Raw genomic sequence first — 20,305 nt, 5'->3', positions numbered from 1 at the left:
ATGGCTTGGCCACTAGCTAAGAGGGTTGACCAACCATAACTGGTACTGTAACCTGCTCAAGAGGGGACCTGACTAATGAACCCTCCTAGTTCTTATAACTTAATTCCCTACGCCCCTAACTGGACCCTAGATGTGTAATGTCTGTAATAAGGCCACACTGGAATAGGAATTTAAACCTACTGTCATTTACTGATACTGTATACTAAGAGAAACTGGAATTTACAGTCAGTGTAGCCTTTTCTGTTCTCTGCCAACCTTATATTCCAGTTGATCTCTTTCTCCTTGCAGGTAGATGCATTCACGTTTTTTCTTTCCTTGCTTCTCTTTTCCCATATTCCTTTACAACAATCACATACCAAAAGCATTGCTGATTCTGGATTTTCGAAGGCTGGAGGTGACCTTTGCACCTATTACAAGATTAAGGATATTAATGCAACTGATGAAAGGAATTGATGTTGTTCAGTTAGTCAGTTTAAATCATACAGATTTTTTTCAGCATCTGACATTTGTTTTTAATATTTTTTGTCTTGGGAAAAAATTTACTATGCAAAACATACACAGCTGCAATGACAGTGCACCATTCAGGACCAGTGAATTTCATTGAAAGTTTGTAGGTTTTCATATATTTACCATTTAAATGCCTCAATATGGATATAATGTTAAAGGGCATGTAAAGGCCAAAAAATAAAATCCCATTTTTACTTTCTTTAATGAAAAAGAAACCTATCTCCAGTATACTTTAATTAAAACATGTGTACAGTTTTTATAAGAAACCTGACTGTATGCAGTGAAATTCTTCCTTCATTTACTGCTGTGGATAGGAATTGTCAGATGGTCCCTAACTGCTCTGCAGGGAAATAATTATACTTATGAACAGCAGGGGGAACCCCCACCTTACTTCCCAGCCATGCAGAATTCAAACAGCTTTGTTTGTTTCCCTATAGAGCAGTCGGCGACTGTGTAGAGATTTGTATTGGATTTTATTTTTGCCTTTACATCCCCTTTACTTTTTACCACTTTTACCACAGCTGCAGGGACAAAGACCATGGAGCCAGATTTAAAAAGATAAACTGGAATTCTATTTGGAGGATTATTTTGCTGCAGCCACTGGTTCTGCAGAGTTGGAGAAAGTTTGTATTAAACTATACAAAATCAATAAAATCCACATTAGATTACATGACAACACAGGACCCAGTGCAGTCTGCATATTCTGATTATTAATCAGTCTTGCTGTATCAGCTTCTGGCAGATATTATTTGACTTGTGCTGTTTTGATCATTTATGACAATCCCTAAGCAGCCCAGACCACACTGAGCATGTGCACAGTCTTGGTCTTGCAAAGATGTTTAACAAAGTTACAATATGGTGACCTCTTGTGGCCAACTTTGAAAGCATAAATCATTTGTTTGATTAGGTTTGTGGTGCTGTAAGTTCATGTTTATGTTTAGTATACAAAATACAGCATTTCTAGCCTTATTCTATTTTTAGACTTTACTTCCCCTTTAAAGTCCATTTTGTGTACATAAATTCCATTTCTGGATTTGAACCAGCTACAGACTTTTATTAGCCATTGTTTTCCTTATAATGTGGCAATGCTGATGTGTAAGAGGAAATGCTGAAAATACTGAAATGATTTGTTCAATGGCTCAGTTATAACTCATTGATTTAAAATGCCAGCTTAAACACCCAATACAAAAGCAATTTGACTGAAAACTTACATAAATGGTTATGTTTCATGTACTAAAAAAACTATTTTCAGAAGCTGATTCATTTAGTTTACATTAGTGACCTGTTTCTATCCCAGAAATGCATGGCCTGCCTTTCAAACATTTTCACTTGTGTGGCCAAATTGCACAATTCTGTTGATCTTTCTGCAGGATGATCAGTTGTACAATAAGTAGCAAGGCCAATTTGGCTGAAATGTTGTAAGTCGTCTGTGCTTTTACAGGATGTGTAACCAAATGACAAAGAAAAATATAACCATGTTCAGCAAATAAATGTATAAAAGTCTATTACACTATGATTGCTAAGTTAATATTTAGAAATACCATTAATAAATAATAATATGAATAGCCCCCTTTAACAATATAAATCATAAGATACATACAGTAATAAGATGAAGCCTAATAATGATAAAGCTACAACGTGTCCATGTTTCCAAAAATGACCATAATAAGGCTTGCCTGTAAATGAATTAACCGTGACTCTCTTATAAGGATTACATATACAGAAAAATTCTCTTCTCAGGTGCCAGCCAATGAGAAATTGAAATTTTTGGTATTTTGCCAACAGCATTTTTTTCTTAGCAAGAATGCAGGGCAAAACGCCACAAATCAACTTCTGTGCAGCAACATGCACAAATAGGCCATGCGCTCTGAATAAAAGTCAGTATAAAGAGCATAAAACCAAAAAAAAACTCAATAAAATACAATAACAGCATAACGACTTCAACTGAACTATTGTTTTTGTTAACAGTCATTTTAGTCTCCTGTTGGTTCCTTGTTGTGTCCTTTAACAGGCTCAAACATATGACGTATGACAATTGAATGCACTGCATAAAATGCTTAAAGGACCAGTAACATAAAAAAAATTGTAAAAAAATTTGTTAGTATGCATCAATAAATAAACACCAAGACAAATAAAACTTTAAAATTGCAAAGCCTTTAATAAGAAATAACTTACCTAAAAACCACTTCCGCTTCTGTTCAGAAAAGGCGACAGGGCGACCATCCATTGTGCGGCGCTGGATTTCTCCTCCCTGGCTTCCCTCTCACTCACTCCTCCAGCTCATGCTGCTCTCAGACGTGGCCACACTGACATTGCGAATCCGGGACTGAGTCTGCAGCCTCTCCTCCCGGGCCTGGCTGAACCTGTCCTGCCCAGCTCCTCCTCCAGCTCCAGCCAGCACCAACTAAATTCACCGGCAATTCGATCAGGATGATCATTTAGCCCCATACCTCTTCTTCTTGCCTTTTTGTTAAAGGATTTTCACTTTTTATCCTCCACTTGTCTTTATTAAATACCTTAGTGAATCAAGCAGGCGCTGTCTGTTATTTATTTGCTTTCCTCTTCTAAGAAGAAGAGGTATGGGGCTAAATAATCATCCTGATCGAATTGCCAGTGAATTTAGTTGGTGCGGGCTGGAGCCGGAGGTGGTGGAGGAGCTGGGCAGGGACAGATTCAGCCCGGCACGGGAGGAGAGGCTGCAGGCTCAGTCCTGGATCCGCAGTGTCAGTGTGGCCACGTCTGAGAGCAGCATGAGTTGGAGGAGCGAGGGAAGCCAGGGAGGAGAAATCCAGCGCTGCACAATGGATGGTCGCCCTGTCGCCTTTTCTAAACAGAAGCGGAAGTGGAGTTTTGGTAAGTTATTTCTTAATAAAGGCTTTGCAGTTTTAAAGTTTTATTTGTCTTGGTGTTTATTTTTTGATGTATACTAATGAATTTTTTTTTAAATTTTTTTGATGTTACTGGTCCTTTAAAGAGATCAATGAATGGTAAATTTGCCAATGCAAAAAAGTCCACTCTACTAGAAAATCATGTAAATAATAAATAAACCCAATATACTGGTTTTGCTTCCAATAAGGAATAATTATAGCTTAGCTGTGATTAAGTACAAGCTACTTTTTTATTATTACAGAGAAAAGGGGAATCTTTTTGAAAAATTTGGATTCTATAGATAAAATGGAGTCTATGGGAGCTTTCTGGATAATGGTTTCTGGATAACTTATCACATACATGTACATAAATCATATTGATTGTGTACATTGTGAATTCTGTAAATGTGAAAATGTCGAATATAAATTTTCGATATTGTGTGAAAGATACAAAACACATTGAAGCAAATACATTTTAACTATATATTTTATTTCTTGTATGAAATTTTAGCCTTCTTCCAAAAGCCTTAAAATAAAACTAAATAAGGAATACATACATTTCTTTCACATCTGCAAATATACCTCCCTGAAAGCTTTCAGTGATTTTAACTGATTAGCATTTATTCAGTGTATTTCCGATTTCCTTACTGGTCCCATAAATTGATTTTCCAAATAATATATTATATATATAAGTAGTGGTTCAGGACGGTGCATTTAAGGACTACAAAAATGGCAAAGCCTTGCAGAAAATTCCCTTTAGTTATATAGATATATTAAGTGATTTATGATGTTGATGACATAACAGCAATTTCTCTGTCTTCAAAAAGTAGATGCGGAAATGGCAAGCTGAATAATTGACAGCTATAGAGGCACTCTCACCCTACAAAAACAAATACACTTTATATAATGTGGTTGATGTGTTATTGGTTTGCTCCTTACCTTGGTATGAAAAGAATATTGTCTATTTTTTAAACAGCATAAATAATAGAATAATTGCAGTTTAGAATCTGTGTAAATCCCCTTATCAGAAGATGCTTCCAAATCATTTATTTTTCAAAAAAAGCACGTTGATTAGTGCAGAGAAAAATGCTCATTAAAGGGCACGTAAAGGCAAAAAAATAAAATCCAATTTTTACTTTCTTTAATGAAAAAGAAACCTATCTCCAATATACTTTAATTAAAAAATGTCTACCGGTTTTATAAGAAACCTGACTGTATGCAGTGAAATTCTCCCTTCATTTACTGCTGTGGATAGGAATTGGCAGATGGTCCCTAATTGCTGAGCAGGAAAACAATCATATTTATGAACAGCAGGGGGGATCCCTAAGCAGCCCAGACCCTTACTTCTCAGCCATGCAGAACTCAAGCAGCTTTGTTTATGATGATCCCTAAGCAGCCCAGACAACACTGAGCATGTGCACAGTCTTAGTCTTGCAAAGATGTTTAAAAAATTAACAAGATGGCGACCCCCTGTAGCCAACTTTGGAAGCATAAATTATTTGTTTGATTAGGCTTGTGGTGCAGTAAGATCTTGTTTATATTTAGTATACAAAATACAGCATTTCTAGCCATTTTCTATTTTAGACTTTACATGCCCTTTAACTCCAAACTCCTATTGACTCCAAAGCATATGACACAAGAACAAAGTGGAGAAATTTAGGCGGCTATCTATTAAATCTCGAAATAATCTAATTTTTTTTTATTAAAACAAAGTCAATCAAACTCCCTTCCACGAATTGAACTCATTTATCATTCATTTTTCCTTGAAAAAACATCACAACAAAATCGAGAATCAATTCGTATCTTATGATTGATGCTCCAAAACATTTTATCGAATTGTTGCTTCGAAAACATGATTTTCAGATTATTGGACAAAATGCCAAGATTTATTGGATTATCCAATGCAGATCATGATGGCTAGAAACAACTTCAGGGACATCTGCCATTGACTACTACATGACCTCAATAGGTTTGAGATGGAGTATTTTTTGTTTTGGATTTTTAGTAGCTTTGGGGTATAATAAATATCTAAAAATTTATTTTTTTCCTGACGATAATTTGAGTTTCCCCTTTAAAACCATGACCAGATAAATTAAAGTTTAAAAAATGGGCCCCTTAGTGAATTTTTCTGCAGTTTCCCAAATGTTTTATTGAAACGAAAAGAGGCAGTTTCACTCATCACTATTTGCCTAAAGATATATTTGGGTAATGGTTGCATATAATTAATTAATTAATTAATTAATTTTTTAGAGACCAAGATCCAAAGTTTTTGAAATCTGGAGCTTTTAAAAAAAAAATACCTTCTCATCCAAAGTATAAACTAGAGAATGTTCTCTTAAAAGGTTGCAAATTGGGATTAAATGCAGTAATCTACTTTTCTGTCCAGGCCACATGATAAATGGCTTATAACGGATATTCACTTTTATGGAGTCTCATAATGAAAAAAGTCATAGCAGCAATGTGTGTGTTATATAGCAAGTCACAAAAGAGTTCTGAAGTTTAAAGTGATACTGACACTAAAAAACTACTTTTTAAAATATGAATGTACATTAAAAGTTACTTATAGGTCATGCTGAGAGGTTTGTTTTTGTAAGTTATTGTTAGTTGAATTTTCTAAACCTGACTGTTTTGCCAACCTGACTGTCCCACCTCAGCCTGTCAGTTAAAGGGCATGTAAAGTCTAAAATAGAATAAGGCTAGAAATGCTGTTTTATATACTAAATATAAACATGAACTTACTGCACCACAAACCTAATCAAACAAATGATTTATGCTTTCAAAGTTGGCTACAGGGGGTCACCATCTTGTAACTTTGTTAAACATCTTTGCAAGACTAAGACTGTGCACATGCTCAGTGTGGTCTGGGCTGCTTAGGGATCGTCATAAACAAAGCTGCTTGAGTGCTGCATGGCTGAGAAGTAAGGCGGGGGCTCGCCCTGCTGTTCATAAGTATGATTGTTTCCCTGCTTAGCAGTTAGGGACCATCTGACAATTCCTATCCACAGCAGTAAATGAAGGGAGAATTTCACTGCATACAGTCAGGTTTCTTATAAAAACATTTTTTAATTAAAGTATATTGGAGATAGGTTTCTTTTTCATTAAAGAAAGTAAAAATGGGATTTTATTTTTTTGCCTTTACATGCCCTTTAAAGTTTCTAATGCTAACAGACTCCTGCTGCACAAATATGGTAGCCCCCTTATAGACGATCACAGGGAGTCAGATAGGTAATTTAAAAGCATTGAGCAAATACTTTATGTCAAAATTATAAGAAGCATGCAAAGTCAATGTTATGGTAGATGTAAAAAAAAGGATCAATTTATGGAGTCAGTATCTCTTTGACAGTTACTATAAAAGTGTAAAGTGTTCCCAGTGTCCTAGCAGCTGGGGGGCACGGAATACCCCTGACAATGTTACACTCAAACATAAATCACAGAAAGCAAATCAATGACATTAAAATTTCTTCAGTGTTAATGCATTGACTGTAAGAATAATGTTTTGCTTTGATTTAGAATCTTTTTAAACATTTCTTTTTTCTCACGTCATCTTTTTTGCTGTAGCAAATTCTAATCTCATTGAAAGCACCAGCGTTCACTCAGTGGACCAATACTCTAGGCAACTGAGAAGACTTAATAAATGTACCAGTTTTACATTTTCTGTGTTGTTTTCCCCTTCACAGAGGAGAAACAGAGTAATAAAAACAACAAAACGTGTTTGGAAATTAAATTACAAGACCCTTAGGCTTTCTTGATAATACACAACCAGTGACATTAAAATAGCATTAAAGTACAATAGTGATATTGTAATATTGAACAATAAAGAACAACTTGGTCATCGCATTAATCTCCTTCCATGAATGGTGTCTTCTTAACCATGATACCTACACAGAATCATATTCATTAATGGCAATTAATTATAGTATTCTTGATGTACACAGATAGGATTGATTATACCTTTATCCAGAAAGCTCCTAAATACATGGAGGCCATTTTTCATTGAGTGCTCGTGAGTTCATTGAGTCCATGTGAGTTTACTCTCGCAGGGTGTCATAAGACGTTCAGCAAGCTTCATAGTTGGCCTCAATGGCCTTTTATTATGAAGAAAAACATTGGCATCTAAAAAGCTAACAAAGTTTTTATTTGTTACAAAAGCCTATTTGGCCAAATTTACGAAGATTGCAGAGCTTTTTTCGACTTAAAATCCCACATGATTGGTAAGCTCACACAGGGTTCCATATATGATTGCCTGTGCACGAAAGCTCAGATGATGTAGCTTCATAATCTATGTCTTTAATTTCTGCTTCTTCTTTAAATTTAGAAAGTAAATCTGTGGCAGGCACTCACAGCCTATGATTTAGGGGCAGATTTACTAAGCTCAAGTGATAGTTCGAATTTCGAAGTAAATTTTTGGGTACTTCGACCATCGAATAGGCTATATTCGACCATTCGAATTCAATTCGAACGATTCGAAGTAAAAATCGTTCGCCTATTCGACCATTCGATAACCGAAGTACTGTCTCTTTAAAAAAAATCTTTGACTTCATACTTTGTCACATTAAAGCTACAGAAGTGCAATGTAAGCCTATTTTTAGCGTAAGTTTTTTTTTTGATCGAATAAAAATCGTTTGATCAATCGCTAAAAATCGTTCAATTCGAACGATTTAATCGTTTGATCAAACAATTTTTATTAGATCGCTCGAATACGGTAAAAATCCCTCGACTTGGATATTCGAAGTTGAGGGATTTCAATTCAATTTTTTTAACTTCGAAATTCGACCCTTAGTAAATCTGCCCCTAGGTGTTTGTAAACGCGTAAGGCGGAGGACACAATAAATCTTTTCTACTTGATTTCTACAACTTGTTGGAAGATTACCTTTATTTGAGTGCCTGCCGCAGATTTACCCACGGTTGTCCGCTTCCCATGCTGAGGGCTCAGGGCGGTGCATCTGGGCCACTTCCTATATGTGGTGAGTAAATACTCCACTCCATGAAAACCCCTTCTCTGTTTCATTACATAACTTTAGAACGTACCTAGTCAATAGGGGCAGAGTTATAAACTTCTAAAAATCCCATAGAAAGTATGGTTGATAGTACGGGAGTTATTTATCAAAGTCTGATTTTATTTCAACATTTTCTGCTACACACTCTGATCAAATCCGCTTGGTTTTTAAAGATTATTTATTATTACATTTTCCCGAAAAATTTGCTTTGCGAGAAGAAATCAGATTTTCACGGTTTTGTTTTGATTTTCACCCAAAAACTCCAAAAACTTCGGGGTATTGCACGAAACCCAGCGCACATCAAAAAATCATTGGGCTTCTCCCATTAACGTATATGCAACCTCGACAGGTCTGAGATGCCGGATTTTCTGATTCAGACTTTTCCATCCTCTGGGTCTAATAAATTTCCAAAAAATTTGCATTCGGAGTTTAGTAAATAACCCCCTACGTTTGATATATCTGCCCTACGTTTGATATATCTGCCCTACGTTAGCATAATTATTTTAATATGGGGGGGTTTGTGGATGCACACCTAAGGCCAATTTCAAAAAGTATAATTTCAAAAAGTATAAAGCCCTGTCTAAGTAATTCAAGTAAATATGCCAGTGCATGTAATTTTGAAACAGGGTTTTTTTGTTACAAAGTTATGATCATAATATTGATAAGCCACCATACCACGTCAAGGTAAAACCCCACATGGTGGTCCCTAACTTATTTATCTTTAGTCATAGTAAACAAGGTACATTACCTCTCTGTAGTAGCAATTCTTTGTATAAACATCTCCTGTGCCTTGGTTTCAACTCTGTGCTAGATCCTCCCCCGCCAACTTGCTGAGCGGCTTTTAAGAGGGAGAGACTGCCTTAACCAACGCCCATTTTAGAAAAGTAGAAATCAGGTGTTGTAATTAAAATCAAGGTAGAGTGATATGTGCAGTTGCACAATAGTGTGTATACATGTGTAAGTGAAAAGTGAAAGTATGTATGGTAGTGGTAAGGGAAAGTGTATGTGTTTTTGGGAGTATATGTGTAAGAAAGCATTTATACTTTTGGTGGTCCCCCTCACTTGTTGTGCCTTGGTTTGTACAATCGCTCTCTCTTAAAAGCCATAAGTGCTGGCGGCATGGGAGGGTCTAGCCGTGAAAAAACCAACGTCCCATTAGACACTACTCTATGTACACATACACTTATTATGTCTCTTATTTATTTCTTCTTTACATTCTTTTATTCTATGCTTTCTTACACATATACTCCCAAATACACATACACTTTCCCTTACCACTATCATACATACCTTCACATTTCACTTACACATGTATACACACTATTGTGCAACTGCACATATCACTCTACCTTGATTTTAATTACAACACCTGACTTCTACTTTTCTAAAATGGGCGTTGGTTAAGGCAGTCCCTCCCTCTTAAAAGCCGCTCAGCAGTTGGCGGGGGAGGATCTAGCACAGAGTTGAAACCAAGGCACAGGAGATGTTTACACAAAGAATTGTTACTACAGAGAGGTAATGTACCTTGTTTACTATGATTAAAGATAAATAAGTTAGGGACCACCATGTGGGGTTTTACCTTGACGTGGTATGGTGGCTTATCAATATTATGATCATAACTTTGTAACAAAAAAACCCTGTTTCAAAATTACATGCACTGGCATATTTACTTGAATTACTTAGACAGGGCTTTATACTTTTTGAAATTATACTTTTTGAAATTGGCCTTAGGTGTGCATCCACAAACCCCCCCATATTGACATAATTATTTTAAGGTCAATAGTTACAAGTTTCTGTATCGGTACAGTACCATTAAGAAGTGAAAATAGGTGTTTACACCAAATTTAGTTTGCTATCCATCACTAATTTTAAAACATTCATCAAATGACATAAGCAATATCAAACTTAAAGGGGTAGCTGACCTTTAAGGTAACTTTTATTATGTTATAGAACGACCAATTCTAAGCAACTTTTTAATTGGTTTTCATTATTTATTTAGCTTTATAGTTTTATAGTCATTTGACTTTTTCTTCTGACTGAAGCTTTCAAATGGGCATCGCTGACCCCTTCTGAAAAAACAAATGCTCTGTAAGGCTACAGATGTATTGTTATTGTTACTTTTTATTACTGATCCTTCTATTCAGGCCTCTCCTATTCATATTCCAGTCTTTTATTCAAATCAATGCATGGTTGCTAGATTAATTTGGACCCTAGTTACCAGATTGCTTAAGATGCAAATTGAAGAGCTGCTGAATAAAAAGCTTAATAACTCAAAAACCTTCAATAATAAATAAATGATAACCAATTGCAAATTGTCTCAGAATATCACTACTCTACGTCATACTAAACGTTATCTCAAAGGTGAACAACCCCTTTAAAAAGTTACCGCATAAGTAGGAAATTTCATATATAATTGTCTAATTTTTTTAGGGCACCCTACATGTATTTGTGTGGAGCATCAAAGTGACAGGATCCCTACTCTATATGGTCTGCATCATAATGCTCCCATCATGTCTCTTCTAGGGTAGATGGATAGGGATGGGCGAATTTGACACATTTTGTTCCAACAAAAATTCACCGCCAGTGAAATGCCGCAGACGCATGTTTTTGACGCATGCCGCCATAAAAGTCTATGGGCGTCATTTTTGCGGTGAAATAAGGCAAAAAAATGTGCCCATCCCTATAGGTGGACTTTCAGTAGTGATGGGCGAATTTGCGCTGTTTCGCTTCGCCGGAAAATTTGCGGATTTTGTACGAAATTCGCGAAACGGCGAAAAATTCGCAAAACGGCACCGGCGTCTCGTTTTTGACGCCGGCAGCCATTTTTGACGCTGGCGGCTGTTTTTGACGCCGGCGTCTGTTTTTTTTTACGCGAGTGAATTTTTTCGGGCGAATTTTCGCGGGCGTTTGACAAATTTATTCGCTGGCGGCGAATCGCGCAAATTCCCAGCGAATTCGCGCCTGGCGAATAAATTCGCCCTCACTAACTTTCAGGTTAGCCAGACACACAACTAATACACATGGAAGGATAAAAGGTGATTACATATTACACTTATGCCAGTGGATTCCATTTTAAGAAGTACAGTTTCTTTCAGTTCAGGTCCTAGAGTTCCATACTCTGTTGGCTTGAGTGGCATGTTAATCTTAAAAAGGTGTGAAAAACATATTTTTTTCTATATAAAAATGTTGCACTTCATCACTGAAGGCTGATAGATGCTAATAAATGATAGCATTGTACAAAAATATCATTATAGCTGAACTCCAACCTAATTAATCCTATAATCTTATCTACAGAGATAAATAGGTTACATACAAGTGCAAAATCAAAGAATTTGAAAATTGCTACCCTATCTTGTTAATACTTCTAAAGTTTTAAACTCCCATATTATGTTGAAGAAATATCAGCACAGATCCAATTCTATGTCCATATTTATCCCAAAATTGTACAAATTGTTTATCTCTATGGTTAAATCAATATGTTTTTGCCGGAGAGCAGTAAAAGACAAAAGTGGATTATCTTCTTCACTTCCCAAAAATAACAGCAGTTTATAGAGCAGTTCAAAGATAAGTCCTTTTAATACATGGAGACAAATAAAATGTAATCTTCCTTTCTACCAAACTCGACAAGATTTATTCCCTCTGTTCATTTTTGAATTCTTGGGACAATTAAAAACTTTGTGAAACTCTTCGAAATTGCTCATTGCACCGATTACCCTGTCAAGAAAGAGAAAACATTATTAAATTATTGTTTTAGAAATGATATTCTCTTTATTATTGAACCTATTGTTTTAAATATTGGCCTAGCAACCATTTTTGTTAAAGACAGATTTTATGAACTAAAAAATTGATGAGTTAAATGCCTCATAAATTGAAACTATTAAGTGATATTGCAGCACTATTTGACATTTTCACTATAAAACCACTCAGCCACACACTTTTATAAGACTTCTTTGAGCACTGCCAAGGCTTTACCTTGCGTGCCTGTTACACAGAGTTCAACAAAGTAATAAAGGACATGCTTGTACATGCAGGCAATTACTGTACTTTCTTACACACTAAGGGGCAGATTTACTAAGGGTCGAATTTCAAGGGTTAAAAAAACCTCTAATTTGACCCTCGAAGTAAAATCCTTCAAATTCGAATATCGAATTCGAAGGATTTAGCGCTAAAGCTTTGATCGAACGATCGAATAAAAATCGTTCGAATCGAACGATTTTAAGCGATCGATCAAAGGATTTTTATTCGACCTAAAAAAATGTAGAAAAGTGCTGGGGAAGGTCCCCATAGGCTAACATTGGATGTCGGTAGCTTTAATCTGGAAAAGTATGAAGTCTAAGTTTTTTTTAAAGAGACAGTACTTCGATTGTCGAATGGTGGAACGATTTTTACTTCGAATCGTTCGAATCATTTGATTCGATCGAATTCGATCAAATTTGACCAATTCGATGGTCGAAGAACCCAAAAAAATACTTCGAAATTCGAATATTTTTTTATTCAAAGTATTCACTGGAGCTTAGTAATTCTGCCCCTAATAATGGTGATTTATAAAGCTACTATATAATGTTTGGGGAAAATTCAGCAAAATTTTTTTTTTTTGCTTCTAAAGGGCAATATTATAAATTGCATGTAGAGATATGGTTATATATTAACAGTAAAATATAAACTCTCCAACGTCACGGTCAGTGCAACCCTTAAAGTGATATGAGAAAATAAATACATTGAAACATAGAAAAAAAATTATATGTTCAAAATTTAAATAAATAATCTGGCATTGTGTTTACACTGTAATGAGGGTAAAAAAAACATGGTGAATTACATCCAAAATGATACTTGGCACCCACTCTTGTGGTTGGAAACTAGCCCTAGAGACAACGTATCAAAGTGTGAAATTAGAGCTCACCACAGTAAAATTTCATTCCTATGGTACTTCTAGAGGCCAACATTTAATAAATACGCCTTTAAAAATCACATATGGATGAATAGAGAGAATTACATTATAATTTTACACTTCAATAACTGTGCCCCCATAATGTTATTCTGCAGAAATTATCTAGAACAAAATCAAAGATAGGTCAGATGGAACTATCAGTTGTCTAAAATAATTTTATTGTCTTCAGTTATGGGCCCTGTTATCCAGATGTTCGGGACCTGGGATAAGGGTTCTTTCCATAATTTGGATCTCCATATTTAAGTCTAAAAAAATCATTAAACCGGTACATCAACCCAATAACAATGTTTTGGTGTAATGATTCATTGCATCTTAGTTGGGATCAAATACAAGGCACTGTTTTATTATTACAGAGAAAAATTAAATATTTTTTTAAAATGTGAATTATTTGATTAAAATTGAGTCAATAGGAGATGGCCCTCCTGTAATTCAAAACTTTCTGGATAACAGGTTTCCATACCTGTATTGGCAGCATATTTAGATATGTGTTTATAGTTTAAGATGTTCCATATAGATATCCTCTACATGTTTTGTCCCATATCATTATCTATACAAAGACATTTTCCATTGGATTGTAATCAGTATTACCTGAATTGAGGAGGACTATGTACTCCATTCATTACTTGATCTCTTGCAGATTCAATACGGAAGCTGTTACATCTCACCTAAAACATACAAGGCACATGAATCAATATTTATGTTTAGTTAATAAGGCTGCGTTGTCAGGATATAGGAGATGCAAGATGAGTGCTTTGATGTTTTAGCTATTCCTCACTTTAAGGGTAGGACTACATGGAAGTTTTCAACGTGGTCCGATGCGCTGCGACAAGTCGCATGCGACAAAAAGAGATAGAAATGTCGGATGCAGTCACAGCGTTGATCCGAAGCGACACCACTGTCGGATGCAGACGCTGCACTTCATCCGACATTTCTATCTCTTACCTTATTTTTGTCGCATGCGACTTGTCGCAGCGCGTCGGATCGCGCCAAAACGTTCATATAGTCCTACCCTTAAATGAGGGACAAATTGTCCACATCAAGGGAAATGTAATTATGATTTTATAATAACTATTATGTGGCAATTGCATTTACAGCGATTTTTTTGCACCCTGTATTGATTTCCTCAGTCTTTTAAGATGACAGAAGTGCACGGTTTGACAAACAACTCTCTGCAACTATAATAAATCAGACCCAGGGTCACAGAGGTGCCTGGGTGACAAGTGAAACCAGACTGTTGGTTCAACTGTATTGTAGTCTTCCCCAGCCTTCCTTCTACCAAACTTTGGTGCCCACTAGCAGTGGTGGGCACGTGCGAGTGGCAGGGGTGGTATCCTCAGGAGGGACTGTGCTCGCCAGGCTCTTAAAAAGATTTTATGCAAGATCCCAATATTTTCTTGTTACACTAGTGACTCCCTGTTTTGTTTTTTTTTCATTTGGCCTGTATTAAAGTATTTCCTGCACAATTCTGCTGAAAAATATGTAAAAATATTTCCATCAAATTACACATTTTAACAGTACAGCTGTATTTATTTCTGATTTCCATGACATGAAGATTCTATTACATTTTCTTTTTTGTGATAGTTCCCCTTTAAGGCTCAAATGACTGCAGTGTTAAAAAATCACTTTAGGACCAAGGGCCTTTGTGGCAGAATCATCCACTATGACTATACCAAGAATCTCATTTATAAAGTATGTCAGGACAGCTGGGAGTTTTTTGAGAAACAAAAAAAAAGACAAGCACAATATAATAATGAGACATGCACTGCAAAGTTGGATCATGCCTACAACATTAAGGGGCACATTTATCAAGGGTCGAATATCGAGGGTTAATTAACCCTCGAATTCGACCCTCGAAGTTAAATCCTTCGAATCGGAATATCGAATTCGAAGTATTTTGCGCAAATGTTCGATCGAAGTAAAAATCGTTCGATCAAACGATAAATTCCTTCGAATCGAAGGATTTTAATCGATCGATCGAACGATTTTTCTTAGATCAAAAAAAGCTTAGGAAAGTGATGGGAAAGGTCCCCATAGGCTAACATTGTAGCTCGGTAGGTTTAAACTGCCTAATACGTAGTCGAAGTATTTTTTAAAGAGACAATACTTAGACTATCGAATAGTCGAACGTTTTTTAGTTTGAATCGTTCGAATCAAAGTCGAAGGTCGTAGTAGCCTATTCGATGGTCGAAGTACCAAAAAAAAAATACTTCAAAATTCGAAGTTTTTTTATATTCGAATCCTTCACTCGAGCTTAGTAAATGTGCCCCTAAGAGATTACATGACTCCTTTTTATATGAAACTTAGGGGAAGATTACTCAAAATTCCAGTTCTTGAAAAGTAAAATGTGGACACAGAAAAAAAAATTGCAACAAAAAGCATAAAACTTTTAAAAAAACTGGGAAAATAAGTTAGAGACTATGCCTGATCACTTCTGGCAGCATTTTTTTTTTTATAAATTCAGACTTTTCGAGGTTCCAGAAAATACTTGTGGTTTATTTGCATCCATTTTTTTTTCTCTGTGTTATAAGTGAAAAGAAAAAAACACTCCAAAATCAGGCCTTAAAAGATGCAAATTGCAAAAGCGTACTAGGGCACAAATACAGTAGTGATGTACGGGTAGGCCCGGGCGGGTTTCGGGCTGACCCTGCACCTCCATTTGCGGATGGCGTGTCTAGGTTGAGCTCTTCTTCCTGCTCTCCCCACCCACCACCTGGAACTGCCGGCTTTTGACTTTGAGCGCCTCCTGCCCCGCCCCTTTTGTGACGTCATTGGCGGGTCGGCGCGAGCCTTAAAATGGAACCCAGAAGTCTAGCTGGGGCAGGTTGTCAAAGGGTGGGTTAGGGTCGGGTGTGGGTCGTGTTTTACCCAACCCACACATCACTAATATACAGGCATAATTTTTAAAATAGTCTTAATTTAAATGCTTGAATTTTTGAATACTTTTATATTTGATTTGCTACAAATAGTATGTTGCAGGTGTCTTTGCGCATGTATCTGTGTATGCAGATATATTTTATTGTGTTATGTATTTGGCAAAGTCTTTTAATATCGCAGAAGGTGAACAAAGTAATTTGTGGATGTTAAAATAGGTCTGATGTCGAGATACAAGACCCGCTTCCTTTCAATGACTTACATGAGCATAACTTATGAAAAAGAGCTGATTATTATTGAGGTCCAGGCCAGGTAGAAGCAGTTCTTCTTTCCCCTTCCTTGAATCTTCAATCCATTTTCTGTATGCCTGAAAAATATGATTAAAAAGTGATATTTTAATCACAGATCACACTGATCTTGCTGGTTACTATTGCAAAATACCCATGAATGACGTGAAAAACTTTCATTTAAAACCACATACCACTAACAAACTATAAAAAGTGGAGAACAGGAAGTTGTAGCTGTCACCACACCAGAGGTTCCACATATTTACTACCTATCTCATTCAGTTCTACCCTTAATTATTGAAAGAATACCCTATGCAGACCTCATACAGTTTGGTAATGCATACACCACTAGGTGCTATGGTTCATTCTACAGCAAAGCAAATCAATCGGAATGTTGTTTTTAGTTTAGATTTAAAGGAGAAGGAAAGCTCTATTTACTTGGGAGTGCCAAAAGTTAGGCATCCCCAAGTGATTGTATGCACTTACCCCACACCCTGGGCCGGGTTCTTCCAGCGAGCACCACAAATCAATCACCTTCCTTCTTCTACTTTCTTCCCGTGAGTGTGCATGCACAATAGTGCAAAAAGCCGAACTTTAACAAAGAATTTGGCTATTTCGTTCTACTGCGCATGCATCTGCCCCGGGAAATTTAAAGAAAGAAGAAGAAGGAAAGTGACCACTCCGTGGTGCTCACTGGAAGTATCACTGGACCGGTGCCGTTTTCTCCTACATGATTTTAAGGATTGGGATTCCATTCAGCCAGGCACGAGGATTCGTCCGAATTCGAATGCTGCTGAAAAAGGCTGAATTCTGGCCAAATACCGAACTGAATCTTGGATTAATTGCATCCCTACAAGGTACTGTTTTATTACATACAAAAAGTAAATAATTTTTTAAATATTTTAATTATTTGATTGAAATGGAGTCTATGGGAGATGGCCTATTCATAATTCGTAGCTTTCTGGATAACAGGTTTACAAATAACATATCCCATACCTACAATTTATGTACATACATAAAATGTACAGTTGTTTTTGTAATTCTGATTTCGTTTCTAGCCATATTTACAATATTCCTCCAAAAAGGAAGACAGCACTGAGCCACTCATGCTTTTGATGTGTTGATAAGTAGTCTAAAGAATTTTAAGAACAAAAGAAGAAAGGAATACATAAAACAGTAAGGAAGGGATTAAAATGAACTAAGGAAGAGAGTGGGCTTTAAAGCAAAATGGAAACAGTGGAAAGGGCTAAGAAAGTTATTAAGACGTAAGGAAGTGCGTTTATATAAGCAAAGTTTACACACAATTATGAATGTTTGAGTTTTTACATTTAGAGTTTTGCTCTGTACAATTATTAGAATAAGCATTGGCTCATTAGGATAAAAATACATAATTTTGCATACCCGAAAAGATTCTCTCATTCCTCCATTATCAGCTATGTTTTCTGACAAAGTCTTTGTTCCCTTTACCTAGTCAACAAAAGAAGGACAACCATATTTTTAAGTAAGCATATGAAATAAAATGATATCCTCATATTCTCAACGTTTTTTTAATCAGAGGTCATACTTCATGATATGTGCGAATCTGTCCCACAGGAATATTTGAATGCAAAATACATTGAAGTCAATGGGTGTCTTTTTTGCAGTGACTTTTTAAGTGCAAGGTACATTGAAGTGAAATAATGATTTCTGGGCCTGAATTTATAGTGCAAAATACATTGAAGTCAACGGGGCTTTTTTGCAGCAACAGTTCTGGGAAGCTATTCGCTGAAGGCAAAATGCAGAATTTCATTGCAAAGCCATACTTGGAGAAAAATAATATATTCACAGGAGCTTGAAGAGGGGAAGTATATAGGAAATAGATTTTTTTCGATAAGGAAAAGTGTATAGGGAAAATAAATAATGAAGGTATAAGGCCCTTTAAAAGTTTACTCACATGCAATCCTGCTTGCTTCCAGTAATAATTATTGTATTGGTCCACCACACATTGGGTTTTGTTTTTGAATCTTTCTTCTGATTCACTTGTCCACCATGATAACAAATTACCTTCTTTGTCATACTTCCGACCTAAAATAATAATTTAAAAAAATCTCCATTTACTATATCATGACTTGTGAGTTTGATATTATACTATATATTTATAGGATTACAATCCAACTTTGTATACTTGAAATTATTTATGAATATAAAGAGATAGCCCTGCAAGTTTCTTTACAAATAAGCCTACTACCTTGCTTTGTGAATTAATATTCACTGTTATGGAGAGCTACAGAAGTGTAAATAATAATGTGTATTAGGGGACTGCAGATTGCAGAAGGCCGTGGTCTGCAGAGGAGGTGTTAGAAAGAAAATCCTCTAGAGCAGGGATCCCCAACCTTTTGAACCCGTGAGCAACATTCAGACGTAAAAGGAGTTGGGGAGCAACACTAGCATGGAACAAGTTCTTGGGGTGTCAAAGAAGTGCTGTGATTGGCCATTTAGTAGCCCCTATGAGGATTGTCACCCTACATTGAGGCTCTGTTTGCCAGTGCACCTGGTTTTTATACAACCAAAACTTGTCCCCAAGCCTGGAATTCAAAAATAAGCTCATGCTTTGAGGCCACTGGGAGCAACATACAAGGGGTTGGAGAGCAACATGTTGCTCACGAGCTACTGGTTGGGGATCACTGCTCTAGAGAGAGGAGGAGGGGAAAAAGGGCCTGAGGAGAAAGATTGCTGAGAGCCGCTGGAGTTTTTCTGTGAATGGCCAGTGTGTGTGCATGCTGTAAGGGAGACAGCAGAGATCCTCCTGCGTAGTTTGGGAAGTAGAATGAAATCCAGCCAGAGCCATTAAATCCTCCAGCTAAGTACTGAGAGTTTGGGAGTGAGACCTGTGGCCTCAGGCCCGGATTTGTAGGCAGGCCACATAGGGCGGCAAAGTTTAGGAGTTGGCATGCCGCCCGCTAGCCACATCTTCACAGGGGACTGGGAGAGAGATTTAGACAGTGGTTTGAATCTCTCACCCAACCAGTCCCCAATGGAATGGATTGTGATTGGCTGACAGGGGAGGTGATAGAAAATGTGAGAGACGGGATGGGTGCAAGTGGGCGGGGAAAGGTCGGGTTTGCGAGCAGGCTGGGGGAATACATTGCGAGAGGGAAAAGGTTGGGTTTGCAAGAAGGCGAGGGGATTAGGTTGCAAGGGGGGAAAAGGTCGGGTTTGCGAGCAGGCAATGGGATTAGGTTGTGAGATAGGAAAAGGTTGGGATTGCAAGTGTGCTGGGGGATTAGGTTGCGAGAGGGCAAAAGGTCGGGTTTGTAAGCAAACTGGGGGATTACGTTGCAAGAGGGAGGTCAGGTGCAAATAGAAATTTGTAACCATTGCTTTGCCAGGTTGATTCTGGCCACTGCTGGGATTTGACTCAGAAGTTTATTTTGGGTCTTTGAGTTCTTTCACAGCAAGAGCCAATAATGCAGTACAGGCGTCCATAGGGATAGGTTTGTTAAATACTTTTTCCGTTATCTGGAAAATATCTGTCCAATATGCCGCAGCTATAGAACATGACCACCAGATATGTTTGTAATCTCCAATCTCTTTGCATCATTGGAAACAGGTGTTAGGGGCAGATGGAAAAATATATATTTAGTGGGATGCTAGTCTATAGTCTGTCAAAAGGGCCCATGATTTTTGGGATAAAGCCCCCAGTTCACAAGAGTATAATCATTCAGAACCAAAACAGATTATCCCAATACTCTATATTATATTAAAAAATAGTCTTTATTCAAAAATCATGTTAAAAAGATAGGTATACAGACCACATGGTATTCCGCCTTACTCGTTTCGTACCCCCTG

General features: G+C 36.8%; 1 protein-coding gene across 1 annotated transcript in view; it reads right to left on the bottom strand.

Moving 5' to 3' along the window:
* Positions 1-11,928: 11,928 nt before the first annotated feature.
* phex.L (phosphate regulating endopeptidase homolog X-linked L homeolog) overlaps positions 11,929-20,305 on the bottom strand; it is a 151,071-nt gene continuing 142,694 nt past the window's right edge. The window contains exons 18-22 of the mRNA XM_018246265.2: positions 18,411-18,541; positions 17,879-17,944; positions 16,453-16,557; positions 13,908-13,984; positions 11,929-12,085 (exon numbers count right to left, since the gene is read on the bottom strand). Coding sequence (XP_018101754.1) covers positions 11,983-12,085; positions 13,908-13,984; positions 16,453-16,557; positions 17,879-17,944; positions 18,411-18,541 — 482 coding nt within the window. The 3' untranslated portion in view covers positions 11,929-11,982. The remainder of the gene's footprint in view (positions 12,086-13,907; positions 13,985-16,452; positions 16,558-17,878; positions 17,945-18,410; positions 18,542-20,305) is intronic.

The sequence above is a fragment of the Xenopus laevis genome, chromosome 2L (genome assembly GCF_017654675.1).
Source record: "Xenopus laevis strain J_2021 chromosome 2L, Xenopus_laevis_v10.1, whole genome shotgun sequence".
Classification (NCBI taxonomy): domain Eukaryota; kingdom Metazoa; phylum Chordata; class Amphibia; order Anura; family Pipidae; genus Xenopus; species Xenopus laevis.
Note: the sequence above shows the minus strand (reverse complement) of the source record. Positions and strands in the feature narration are given on the sequence as shown.